Here is a 12987-nt window from a genome sequence, read left to right on the forward strand (position 1 = left end):
TAATGGGCTCTGTCTGTTTTCCTCTCTGAGTGTGTACATCCCTCATAGGCTGGGTTTTGTGGTGCTTGTCTCCTCCGCAGATTGGAAGCTCAGTGTTCTACAGCTGCCGTAAGGGCTACCTGCTCCTGGGCTCCATCTCGCGTACCTGTCTCCCCAACCTAACCTGGAGTGGCATACTGCCTGAGTGCATTGGTAAGTAACTTGCTTGTTCTCTTTCTTCCAAGTCTTAGGGTTTTTTTTTTCCTTTTTCTTTTTCTTTTTCTTTTTCTTTTTTTGTCAGTGCTTATAACTGTTTTTGTTTTTGTTTTTGTTTTTTATCTCGGAAAGTAAATAATGCAAAGTGATCGATCGTTACACCGCGCAACTGTCACTTTTGTTTGGTTTCACATACAGCGTGTGTAATTTAGTGTGCAGTCTCACAGCTCTCTCGTTTTGTCTCCTCTCTTCTCCCCTCTTCTCCTCTCTGCCTCTTTCCTTGCCTCTCCTCCCTTCTCCTCAGCACATCATTGTGGTCAACCGGAGCTTCCAGCACAGGCAGATGTTAGTGCTATAGAACTGCCCTCTTTGGGTTACACCCTTATCTACACCTGCCAGCCCGGCTTTTACCTTGCAGGAGGGTCGGAGCATCGGACCTGCCGCGCCGACGGCAGCTGGACTGGGAAGCCACCACTGTGCACAGGTATGTACCCGCTGCTGCACAAATACGCACACAGTCAGAATTCAAACAATGAAATATTATCTCTCCAGTTCTCTGCCATGTTCTCTCTCTCTCTCTCTCTCTCTCTCTCTCTCTCTCTCTCTCTCTCTCTCTTACTCTTCCTCTATTTCTCCCTTGCTCTTTGTTGTACACATACCACACACAAGCATAAACAGGCAGGCTTACAAACACAACACAAGCCAGGAGCTGCCACTCAATTCTACTGCTATTTAAAAATGAATAATTTCACATGTTGTTTAAAATATTAAGGCTATGTGCCACCTTTAATATCTGAGTGAGCTAATGAATCAGGTTTTGTGCATTTCTCCACTCTGTGGTTTCCTCTCTCGCAGCGGTTGATGAATCACTTTGTGTACCTGTTTTGTCTTCAAGCCTGGTGCAGTTGGTATACTCAATTTATCACACCATTATTGGTATTTCGGACTAGCACAGGCCTGATTAGTCCAATGTTAGACATTGATTACTTTTTGCAGAGAAATGTAGTTTTGAACTGCACAGATTGCTCTAAACAGCTCAGACAGATAAATGACTCCTTGTGCTCCTGTGGAACTGTCGACATGTGAAGAAATAGACTTGGAATATTATGCAAAGAATTGTCTTTTTTTTCCCCCTCCCACTCCTACTTACCGTACTTAGAGCAATATCCTTTACTGAAGACTCAGAGGATCCTGTGCTAAGAATTACTAATATGTGGCACTACCTTTGCAGTGTGGGAATATTAGTAACACCAGTGAAGAAGCTGACATAGTGTCACATTAGCTCCCTGACAACTAATAAAGATTTTTCTTCACTCTGCGTGTGTGTGTGTGTGTGTGTGTGTGTGTATGCATATGGGTTGTGCATGTATGTGTTTTTCAGTGTGAGCGCGCTTGTCTTTTGTGATTGTGGTGTGTGTGTGTGTGTGTGTGTGTGTGTGTGTGTGTGCGTGTGCGCGCTTGTGCCTTGGCATTATCAAATAATTATTCGATAAGGCGAAAAGGCAAGTTAGATTTAGCGCATACCCAGCAGATGCTGGGACCCTGTTTTTTGTCACCATCAGTCACTTGTGTGAACATTTTCTCCCGAACAGCACCCTGGGAATCTCAGTAAAGTTGGTGAGAAGTCTGTTTGATTAAACCCTGCTCTTTCTCCCTGTGTCTCTGTCACCGTCTCTGTCTTTCTACCTCGTTCTCTCTCTCTCTCTCTCTCTCTCTCTCTCTCTCTCTCTCTGTGTCTCACTCCAGCTGATAATAGACCTAGGAGTGTGGGAACTGTGCCACCCAATGCTAAACCCCCAGGTGAGTCTAACAACGACAAATATGGGAGCAGTTGTGATTAGAAACAAAGAGAGGCATTTTGCTTTCCAGCCTCAGGCCATTTCACAGAGCTAAATATCCACATTCTTCCCAATATTTACTCACCCTTTTACTCACTTCCATTTTTTACCTGCTACATTATGAAAAGCCTCAAGATGAAATGTGTAACTGATTATTATTCTTTAAGATGTAGCAGTTTCTCTCTCTCTCTCTCTCTCTATTTCTCTCTCTCACTCCACCTCTCTGTTTCTATCCTTCTCACTGTTTCTGTCCCTCTCTCTCTCTCTCTCTCTCTCTCTCTCTCTCTCTCTCCCTCCCTCCCTCTCTCTCTTTCTTTCTCTCTCTCTGTCCTCTCTCTGTTTCTGTCCCTCTCTCTCTCCCCCTCTCTTTTTTCTCCCTCTCTCTGTCTCTCTCTCTCTCTCTCTCTCTCTCTCTCTCTCTCTGAACATCTCTGATTTTCTGTTTCTTGTGTCTCAGTGCCAAGTGGTGTATTTGCTAAAAACTCCCTATGGAGAGGGTCATATGAGTACTTGGGGAAGAAGCAGCCAGCCATGCTGAGCATAACTGCTTTTGAGCCATCTACAAACCGGGTCAACGGCACCCTCATGGACCACAGTGGAGTACAACTCAATCTAGCTGGTGAGTGAGGGACTTCCATGGCCCCCCTCCCATGTCTCGTAAACATTCACGCTGTGCATTCTAGCCTACACAGGAACCTGATGCTTAAAAAATGTTACATCGGAAGCAATTTATTGGACATTTATCTTTACACTTTTTTTTCTTTTTCTCTTGTGTTACATATCATACTTTTGCATCAACATCAACAGTCAATTGAATGTAATATGAATATGAAATAATGGGCAATATGATAAAAAATAATAAGAATAAGAATGATAAAAAAAAATCTTTTTTATTTCTGAAAATGATATAAAACTTTGAAATCTTCTGAAGTGTCAAAAAGCATCGATGCACTCCTCCTTAAACTGTTTCCTACTGCTTAATATCCCGTCTTTGTGGTTGCTTTGTTGTCTCTGAGCTTTTCTGTCTGCTGTGTTTCTCTTGCTATTTGTTCAGGGATCTATAAAAGGGAAGAGGCTCAGCTGCTGTTGCAGGTACATCAAATCCGAGGACCTGTAGAGATCTTTGTCAACAAGTTCAAAATCGACAACTGGGCTCTGGATGGACATGTATGTCACTTCTTTGATTCTCTCACATGCTTTTACTTTCACACATCAACTGCCCAAGGTGTGGTCAACACAAAGGAAATCTTGTTAGGTTGTAACACTTTGGGACAGTGGTTTCTGATATTAACGCACGATGTCTCTTATATTAACACACATTCTACTAAACGCAGACTGCATTTTGGAATGGTGGACGACCTGAAAAACGCTTAAGTCTTATTTACTGTGAGACTGTAATCTGTGATGATTCGGTCTCTGACGATAACACACAATTTGAATTACAGACTACATGAAAGAACAGCCTCAGCCCATAGTGATACCAGATTCCCTGTGTGTCTTATACTACATACCACATACATATAGTACTGCCAAGAGGAGCCCTCTCCACAGAGACGGGCTGCTGTAAGGGCTCTTGTCTGGGCCCAGACCCCAAACCACCACACACACTACACACATGTATCTTGTCACTCCTGGGAAAACAAGAGCCCCACATAAAGTTTTCTTTTTAATTAAAATGTGAGTTAAATCTTTGGCTGGTAATCTTGCCCCCCTCCCCCACCCTCACACACTAGAGACAAGCAGCTGGGAGAATGTAATTAAAAATGCGGATGTGGGTCATGAATGTGAGTGTGTGTGTGTGTATGTGTATGTGTGTGTGTGTGAGAGAGAGAGAGCGTTTGTGCGTGCATATGCACGTGTGTGTGCGTGGGTATGTATGCGTGTGCCTATACATGTGTATGTCCAGGTTCCTGTGTTTGTGCGTTTGTGTGTGTGTTTGTTTGTGTGTGAATGCATGTGAGTACACATACATGTGTAATAGTGCATATGTTCACATTTGCTTGCCTGACTGAACAGTGAACAGTGTGCTTCAATCTGAATGTCAGGCTTAAGCGGTTTCTGCATCACTGACACGTTTTACCTTTCAAAGGCTCACATTTGACATTTTGAAAAAATGCTAGCGTACATCATGAGGCGTTTAATTGTTTATTCTTACTTCCATCCAGGTGTCTTACATGCCCTCGTCCAACTCCTTTGTGTACCAAGGATTTGTCAGAGGAAAAGGCTTTGGTCAGTTCGGCCTTCAGAGACTAGGTAGGTTTACTCAAGCAAACACCCCCCCCCCCCAAAAAAAACCCAAAAGAAACCTGCCAGATGTAAGACATTTTTACCTATATTTTAGTGCTTTAAAATATCTGCAGTGTTTTTCAGTTCTGCCTGAAGGAAAATATAACAGATGTTTTGCTGATTTTTTTGCTGATTTTTTAATTTATTTTTTATTTTTTTGTGAGATGTTATTTGTCCTTTTTTTTTTTCTTTTTTTTCTCCCTTTTTTCCCTTTAATGTGCTACTTAACTCATATTGCATTTTTATGACTTCTCATCATTGCTGAAAACACTCCTCTATTATATGTAAGTTTTAGAGAGTTAGAGAGAGCTCTCGTTTGTGTAAACCAAGGAAAGAAGAGTAAAATAACTGGAAAATGAGAGTAGAAAAAGACCTCGCTTCATTATTCCAAAGTTACATTTGTGAAACCCAAGACTGAACTGACATCCTGAAGATCAATGTGAGGGTGAAAACTAAGTGTCAATAATGTTTCTGTAAAGCAACAGAGACCACATGGCAGGCCAACGTAAATCTGATGTAGAGCATTCAAGCATCGAGGTTCCCATTACAATTTACTTTGTGTTAATGAATGTTTATTGGCATACGTAGTAGAAAATAACAGAGAGAGAGAGAGACAGAGAGAGGAAAGAGGGAGATTAATAAGCGAAAACTTGGGCCTGTTGCTGAAGGAAGAAAGGACGGAGGGGCGGGGTCCGTGGGGGGGGTGGACAGTGGGGGCGGTATGTTCTCTTCTGTGAAATCCTGCCGTAATGAAACAGGAGTGCCTTCATCCCTAAATGACAGCTGCATGGACTCTCATTACAACATCGCCAGACAGATTGAGCAAACAGCAGATTTATTAATAAACGATGCCATGGCGTGTGTGTGTGTGTGTGTATGTGTGTGTGTGTTTGTTTGTCCGTGTGTGCTTCCACAAGCTCTTATTTGATGATGGTTTGATGGGCTGGCACTGTTGAGTCTGTTAATTGAATTTAGCTTTGACTTTATTGGGGAAGTCTTTGGCGTTGTACAACGAACAGGTGGGCTGTCACTCTCTTGTGCTCCGGGAGACAGTGCAGTTGAAATTGAAAACTGAATTCTAAATGACTTCATCTTTGCAGTGCGTTGATGTCAATAATTAGAATGCATTGTGGCGATAATGAAGCTTGACATCTTCCAAAAGCAAACGTGTCTGTGAAGTTTATTTTTTTTTACTAAAAGTGAGGCTCAGAAACTTTCTGTTCTCATTGTATTTATATGTTGCTAGTATTTATTTGTTTGTTTGTTTGTTTATCTGTTGGACTAAACTGAATTTGAATACATGCTTGATCACATGGTGTATCTACAGTAGTTCTTATACCAAATATTAAGATTTTCATCTGACCTAATTTGGATCTGTCTTAGTTTTGAAATTCAGAAGGAGTTTGTGTCCAGAGCCAAAAGCCTAAGCAAACTGTATGTTTCTTTGGGTTATAAAAGTCCGCCAGAAACTCTTCAATGGACTGTTTTTCTCATTCTGTGTTTTTCTCACAGAGGGCCTGGACCCAACAGGGGAGAACCCAGGCTACAACTTTGCCTCCAACAGCAGCTCAGTGGCAGCAGCCATTTTAGTGCCTTTTATAGCCATGATCATAGCAGGATTTGCCCTGTACCTCTATAAACATCGGTAAGTAAGCACACACAACACAGACTATGTGCTCTTCGCAGGCAACTGGAGCCCGACTAACATATTAGATAAGAAGAATCTAATATTACACTGTTATTGCAACAGTACTGTAAGCAGTAGGTGACTATAAGCAGTGGGATGGCCCAGTGGCCAGCAGTGGAGATGGCCCAGTGGTCACTGACACTACTCTATAGAGCATATAGGGGGACGGCAGGTAAACAAGGGGGATGCATTTTGGTCATTTTGCTAACAAGGGGGATGGCATCCCCCCTCACCCCCCCCTACAAATCGCCTACTGACTACAAGTTTCTGTTGTGTAAGTGTCTCTAAAACCCACCAATCACGGGCTGACAAGTCTGTGTTTTCTAATCCTTAGGAAAAGACCCAAAGTACCGTTCAATGGCTACGCAGGCCATGAGAACACCAACGGAAGGGCAACCTTCGAGAACCCGATGTACGACCGCAACATTCAGCCCACAGACATCATGGCCAATGAGACAGAGTTCACGGTCAGCACAGTCTGCACGGCCGTATAGCGACCGCCCTCTCCTGAGGTAAGTTCTCAGCCGTAAAGACAGCCTTTGCGGTCGCAATGCATATCAGGCGATCCCCATGGACAGTTCAGTCAAGGTGTACATCTCACCACAGATTCAGGATTTGATTCTATCTGTCATTGCTTCAATACGAATGGTGACCAGCAGTTTCGTTCAGCGTGTTAAACGGGGAGCGTTTGACGGTCTACAGACTAGCGGAGGCACCAAGGGTTGTAGTCAAACATGGATGAATGTGTATAATCTGGAAAAAAAAGCAAAGTAAGGATAAAGATTCAACCATGTATTCTACTATATTCTGGCACGACTCAGAGTCATCTCTTTCTGTAATTCTGCTATCCTTTCTCCAAAGTGCGTCTTCAGCAAGCAGTTTGTTTGAGCGTAGACGGGGAGGGGTGGGGGCGGGGGGGCCTTAAACTGCTCTAAGTGTGAAGTCCAAAGCTGACTTTATAACCCTGGTTTTCTACCTCAGACAGACTAGGGGAACAAACTGCTGAGGCAGGGGAATGGAAATTGTCAGGTTTTAACATAGTGTTTTATAGCTTCTCCTCAGAAGTTTGTCTTAATGGTGGCCCATCTAAGCTGCAGACTGGGAACTTGATTTGTAATTGGATTTTTCTCTTTCTTTCTTTTAAGTCTGCCTCACTAATTTTTATTTCATAATGAGGCCCTAGCATGATTACGAGGTTCATGAGCAGTTTTTTTTTTTTTTTTTTCCCCTCTGTTTGTTTATTTTGGAGTATTTAATATGTTAACATAGCGTATGTCACGGCCGTGTTGATACGATTTTGATTGTAACCTGTTCTTCTTTTTGTGCCATCATCTCATCTCTGATCTCTGGCCTGGTAAACATCCCTCTAAAACATCCCTTCTTTCACCCTTGCTGTCTGTATTTCCCTTCTCTCTTTCTCTCTCTTTCATGCATTCATTCATCTTTTCTTCACAGACTGTTGAGGAGATCATTTGACTGCCCACACAGATGCCCCAGATGTATGAGCACGGGCAGCACAACTGGGCATAGATGGAAACAGGAAGCTTTTTTTAATATCTATAAATATACAAAATAATAACATTAAAATGAGAAACTCCCTGACATTGGTGCAGAAAAAAAAAAATAAAAAAACAACAACATCTACGTGAAAAACAGAAACATGTAACTTAGAGACAGCTGCAGCTGCTACAGATTGTATAAGCTAAACCCGTCCCTGCTCCTATATAAGTCTGCTGTTTCTGTTCTGTCTTGGGGGAGCTTCCTGTAAATTTGTGGCATGGCAAGAACGTTTGTGATTCTTGACGCTGCCGTTTGCCAAAAAAGACAAGAAGGCTATTTCTGTACCGTGTTTCCAGAGACGGGAAGCCCACTCACATTCTCTGTTGTTGGGTGAACAGGATGGTATGGAGAGCCTGGCTCTTGGGAGCCCATCCTTGATGTTTTTTTTTTGTTTTTTTTTGTCTTACTGTTTTTATTTTATTATTTATTTTTTTTTTTTTGGTTGTTTCTTTCCCCTTCCTTTATTCTCGTGAAGAAGTATGTTGTTTCTTTCTTTTCTTTTTTTTTTTTTTTCTTTTACACACCAAGGCTCTCAGATTACAGATAAGTGCAGACTTTGTTCACATTACTGGCCCTCTCTTGCTAACGATTTGCCATCGATTCCTCTGAAATTCTCACCTGAAGCCACAGCACCTGAATTGAAGTGGAATGAGATTTTGAAGCTTATTAGGAGACATGGATTCTACCATTAGTATCTCTCTCTGCTGCTCATTTCACCCTAAAGGAAAGAGTGCTGTTCACCAACCAGAACAGCACACAACACTGTCTACACCCTCTCTGAGAGTCAGTGGAGACACTGGGAAAGAATTTAAAAGGATACCTAGTGATAGCTTATTAATTTGTTTGTTTGTTTGTGTGTGTTTGTGTGTGTGTGTGTGTGTGTGTGTGTGTGGGGAGGAGGGGATGCTGGTGGACTTTCAGGCTGATGGACCTTCCCATGATACTGTGAGGCAAAACGCTGGACCTATACCGTAGCTGAATGGCATCTACATTGTCCTCATGAGCTAGCGGGGCAGATCCATTCTCTTATGTCTCTCAGTAATCAACAATGTGTATTCAGAGCTTGATTCAGTGTAATATAGAGAGAGGGAGTGAGAGAGGCTATCAGCAGTACAACAATTCCATGGACACTGCACTTGCAGAAAAGCCCTGGTTAAGTGCTGTTCACCTTTGCTACGGTGTTTGTATGGTAGATCCTGAAAGGATTCTATCATTTTTTTTTTTTTTTTTTGGTCTTCTTTCTTGAAAGAAGGGGTACTTTATTATCTGCTTGAAGGAAAACATTAGCAACAACTTTAGCAAGAGTAAAACCTGTGGACTCCTTACTGCCTCCTCTAGCTTTGCACTTCAGCTAATGGATACAGAGCTGAATGGAGCTCAGGACACCACACGGCTCAATTTCTGTCTCCATGGACTAATGATGGTACTGTCAGGACTGAATCAATGACACATGAGTTTGAGATAACATGTGCATTCCCTGTGTCGACTGCACCCTAAGGTCAAAGCAAGAGATGTGTGAAAAATGCTACTGATACTGTGAGAGGAATTGAATGTGCTTTCAAGTTTGTTTGTTTGTCCTCTTGCATATCTCCTCCTTTTTTTTTTTTTCCACCCGTTTTCTACTTTCTCAACACACACATACCAAAATGGGTTACCAGAGTACCAACACCACACCAATGTGTTGATGATTATTTGTTTTCGTAAATATGTCATAATATTATGATAAGAGGTTTCGCCTGTTAGCAACAGCAGGAGAGTTCACAACATGCCAATTATTCCGACAAAGCTCAGTAGCGGAAAAAAAACCAAAAAAAAAAACCACTGAAGGTGAATGAGAGAAAACAGCATTTAATGTTTTATTTCAATTAGCCCTCCTTTCAATCTGGGAATTAAGAGAAGGAGCTGAGTCACAGAGATGCAGCTGTGAAGATGGCTCTGTTTGCGTCTGCTTCAGTTTTTTGTTTTTTTTGGGTTTTTTTCCCCAAGATTTGATAAATCCGTAACAAAGACATCAGTGAGGAAACACAAAAAGCAGAGGGGTTCGGCAAAATGGAGGATAATTGGACACAATCAGAAAATTTGCAGTTCACTTGGAGAGATTTGTGTCAAAATGAAAATGGTTTTCCACCAGTCAGGGCAGCTGCTGAAGGAAAATACGGAGCATTTAAGAGGCGATTAGATAAATCTTTCTCTTCCCTCCTGGACCGTGTGTAATGAGAGGGAAATGACACTTGAAGAAATTGTATAAGAGTACCGTTTGACGCCGTTTCATTGTCATGTTTTCATCATGCTATGGCTAGCGCGTCTTTCCTGATGAGCGTTCAAAACACCGTTTCATCGTTTGTACGGAGAAAAAAAAAAAAAAAGGTGTGAGAGATGAATCTGTATACTCTCTCTACAATTTCTTTCAGCCCCTCTTTGGTAATTGCTTTTACAATTTTACTGCTTTTTAATCTGTAGCTTATCGTGGCTATATGAATATAATGTCACATAGTGCTTGTTCCAATTGTGAATTGATGGAAAAAGCAAAGATTGTATTTCCCTTATGATTTCATGGGGGAAAGTGGCTGGCAGATGCATTTTTTTAAACTTATTGGTGTTCGCTTTTCGTTATGACCCCTCCCCCCCCAACTCCTTTGCATAATTCATTTTTGAGTGGTCCAGAGTGCTTTATTGGAGTGGATAGTATCATCCATTTTCCCATGCTGTTTCCATTCAAGAGATGTTAAACATGTCTCCATTTCCCAAGCAATGTATCTTCAGTGATGAAATATCAAGGATTTCTGATATTCATTCAGAATCAGCTCTACTTAAACACAACAAATCAGTGACCAAAAGTGAGGGCCAAGTAGCATTCATCAGGATTCAGAGTGAAAAGGCCCCTTTAATTCCTGTGAAAATAAAGCGAAGTTAGAGACATTGTGAACATGAGAATTTGTTGTGTAACAGCTCAACGTTTTAACTGACAACAATCCTAAATCCAACAACTCCCTTTGTTTTATTCCCCAGTTGTACAGCTCAGAATAACAGGAAACACTCAAACATTTCGAGAAAACGCGTGTTGTTTCTCATATGTCTATCCCATATGTTTGTTGAAACAGTGCCTTGGTATCGTACCCTGAGGTTTTTTTTTTTTCCTAGTCTCTTACAGAAGGTCTTTCTTTTTTTCTTCTCCTCTGTTTGTAACTTCTGTGGCACATAGGAGCTTTTCAAAGAAACAACTGCCAACCACCAAGGGAGAATTTCAAACCTGCTACTTCTCTACATCATGTCCAGCTGTGTTGTCTAGCCCTTATCTTATACTCAGCCATGGGGAAACAGCACAGTTTCACATTGGCATGGGTACACATACACTAGCTCACTCACTCATTCTTAGGCACTCTATTCCTCTTCTCTGTCTTATTCTCTCTCTCTCTCTCTCTCTCTCTCTCTCTCTCTCTCTCTCTCTCTCTCTAGCGTACGCGAGTGCAACATTTATTTTAGAGAGCCTCATATGTTTTTTTTGTAGCCATTAGAATTTACTGTCTATTAGAAATAAACAATAAATAACCCTCTCTGCAGGCCTAAATAATTGTTTATTTAATCACTGATTTGGTTTCATTCCTAGGCCTCATACCTTTACTTTTCTCTTCTGTTTAGACCCCACTATTTCAATAGCTGCAGAATATTCTCATTTCTTTGTTGGAAAGAAGGTGCGGAAAAGGGGTAGGGAGGGAAGAATCTTATATGATCCAAAATCATGCTTGAGACTCCATTCAGTTCTCCGCAGAAATTGATACAAACTCTTGTGACCCAATGTTATCAGTCCAAAACAGGCCTCAGACTCAGAGAGAAACTTTTGGAGATCAGTTTCAGACCTCAGAATGTTCATCCTCAACTGTAAAGCCCTCTGAATCTTTACACAAGGCTCATTCGACTGCTGCTTTTGAGGACAGACTTCAAAAATCTCTTTCATTTGTATCATGTTGAATTCATGGAAGGAAATGTGTCTTCTTTCTTGATATGAGAACATTTCTCTGTCGTGTGATCATGAACTTTGATTTACTATCCTATTGTGATTCCATAATTACACCTGTCAACTCTATATCAAGCACTCAGCCATCTGGGTCATATCTACTGTTCACACATATTTCACTCATCAGCATTCATGGCCTCGAGCTTGGATTGATGGATAAGGAATACTCATACTACAGTGAATGTACTTTTATTTTGTTATTTTATTTTATTTTTTTTTTAAAGTCTTTTTGAAATGCCTATATTTTAGCTGTAAACTAAAAACTGTAACATTCTCAAGACCATCTAGCGATGCCAAAAGTATCAACCCCCCCCACATTATTTAAAGAAAATATCTCAAAATGTGCCCATGATCATACTGCAAACATCATATTATGGCCTGTATGTACTATACGTTGGCTTTTTTTTTTTTTTTGCTTCAATATGTCATGAGTGTGAAAATGACGTGCTAAGTGACTGACATATCATCTTTGTTAGGAGACATAAGTTGTCAAATTCCAGATGAAGATTCTCTCTGTCTTTGATCGGTTCTTTTTGACGTCCCTAGCAAATCTCCCTCTCGAAAAAAGAGGGATCCGCAAAGAGGGACTTGTGTTTTTCTGCTCTGGTCATCCAATGCCTCAAGGGACACAGAGAACAGAGCTTGTTAATGTATGTGCTTTGACCAAAAGGGTTTGTTTAAAAGCAAGTGTCTAAAAAAAAAAAAAAAAAAAAAAGAAAAGAAAGAAAGAAAGATAGAAAGAAAAGTAAAAGGACCTGAATTGAATGGACTCGCGTGCAAACGCTGCAAGAACTCTAGACAGACGTGTCTGAAAGGAGATCAAACATAAAAAAACTTTTTTTTGTACAGAGATATATTTTTATGGAAATACATTTGTATTATAAAAAAAAGAGAAAATGGATTGACATATCTGTAAATGTTTTTCATTATTGTAGTACAAATGCTAGTGGCGAATATTAAAAAAAAATCTATATATATACAAAGAGAGAATAAAAACAAAGCTTTTTTTGTAAATGTAAAAAAGATTGTACATACAAGTTTACATACTGTACATATGTAATACCCGACTTGGCTTGTCTGCAATATATAAAATGTATTTTATCCGTCTGTATATGATGCTTTGCATTGTGTTTAAGCTTATTCTACTTTCTTGAACTTGAAACCTATTTTGAAGTTTTTTGAATAAAAAATAAAAACATATTGACCTTGACATTGATATTGTCTCATACTGGGATGTGTTTGAGTAATAGTCAATACATAAAGGAATTTGTTTGAGTAATAGTCATTACATATAGGGATGTGTCTGAGTAATAGTCAATACATACAGGGATGTGTTTGAGTAATAGTCAATACATAAAGGAATGTGTTTGAGTAATAGTCAATACATACAGGGATGTGTCTCAGTA

General features: G+C 40.6%; 1 protein-coding gene across 1 annotated transcript in view; it reads left to right on the forward strand.

Annotated features, from left to right (window-relative positions):
• Positions 1–6500, forward strand: part of csmd2 (CUB and Sushi multiple domains 2) — a 206639-nt gene extending 200139 nt beyond the window's left edge. The window contains exons 63-70 of the mRNA XM_030789534.1: positions 81–192; positions 500–679; positions 1942–1995; positions 2491–2652; positions 3088–3200; positions 4199–4286; positions 5832–5964; positions 6341–6500. Of these exons, the coding sequence (XP_030645394.1) occupies positions 81–192; positions 500–679; positions 1942–1995; positions 2491–2652; positions 3088–3200; positions 4199–4286; positions 5832–5964; positions 6341–6500 (1002 nt within the window). The remainder of the gene's footprint in view (positions 1–80; positions 193–499; positions 680–1941; positions 1996–2490; positions 2653–3087; positions 3201–4198; positions 4287–5831; positions 5965–6340) is intronic.
• The last annotated feature ends 6487 nt before the right edge of the window (positions 6501–12987 follow it).

This window comes from Chanos chanos, chromosome 12, assembly GCF_902362185.1.
Source record: "Chanos chanos chromosome 12, fChaCha1.1, whole genome shotgun sequence".
Taxonomy (NCBI): Eukaryota; Metazoa; Chordata; class Actinopteri; order Gonorynchiformes; family Chanidae; genus Chanos; species Chanos chanos.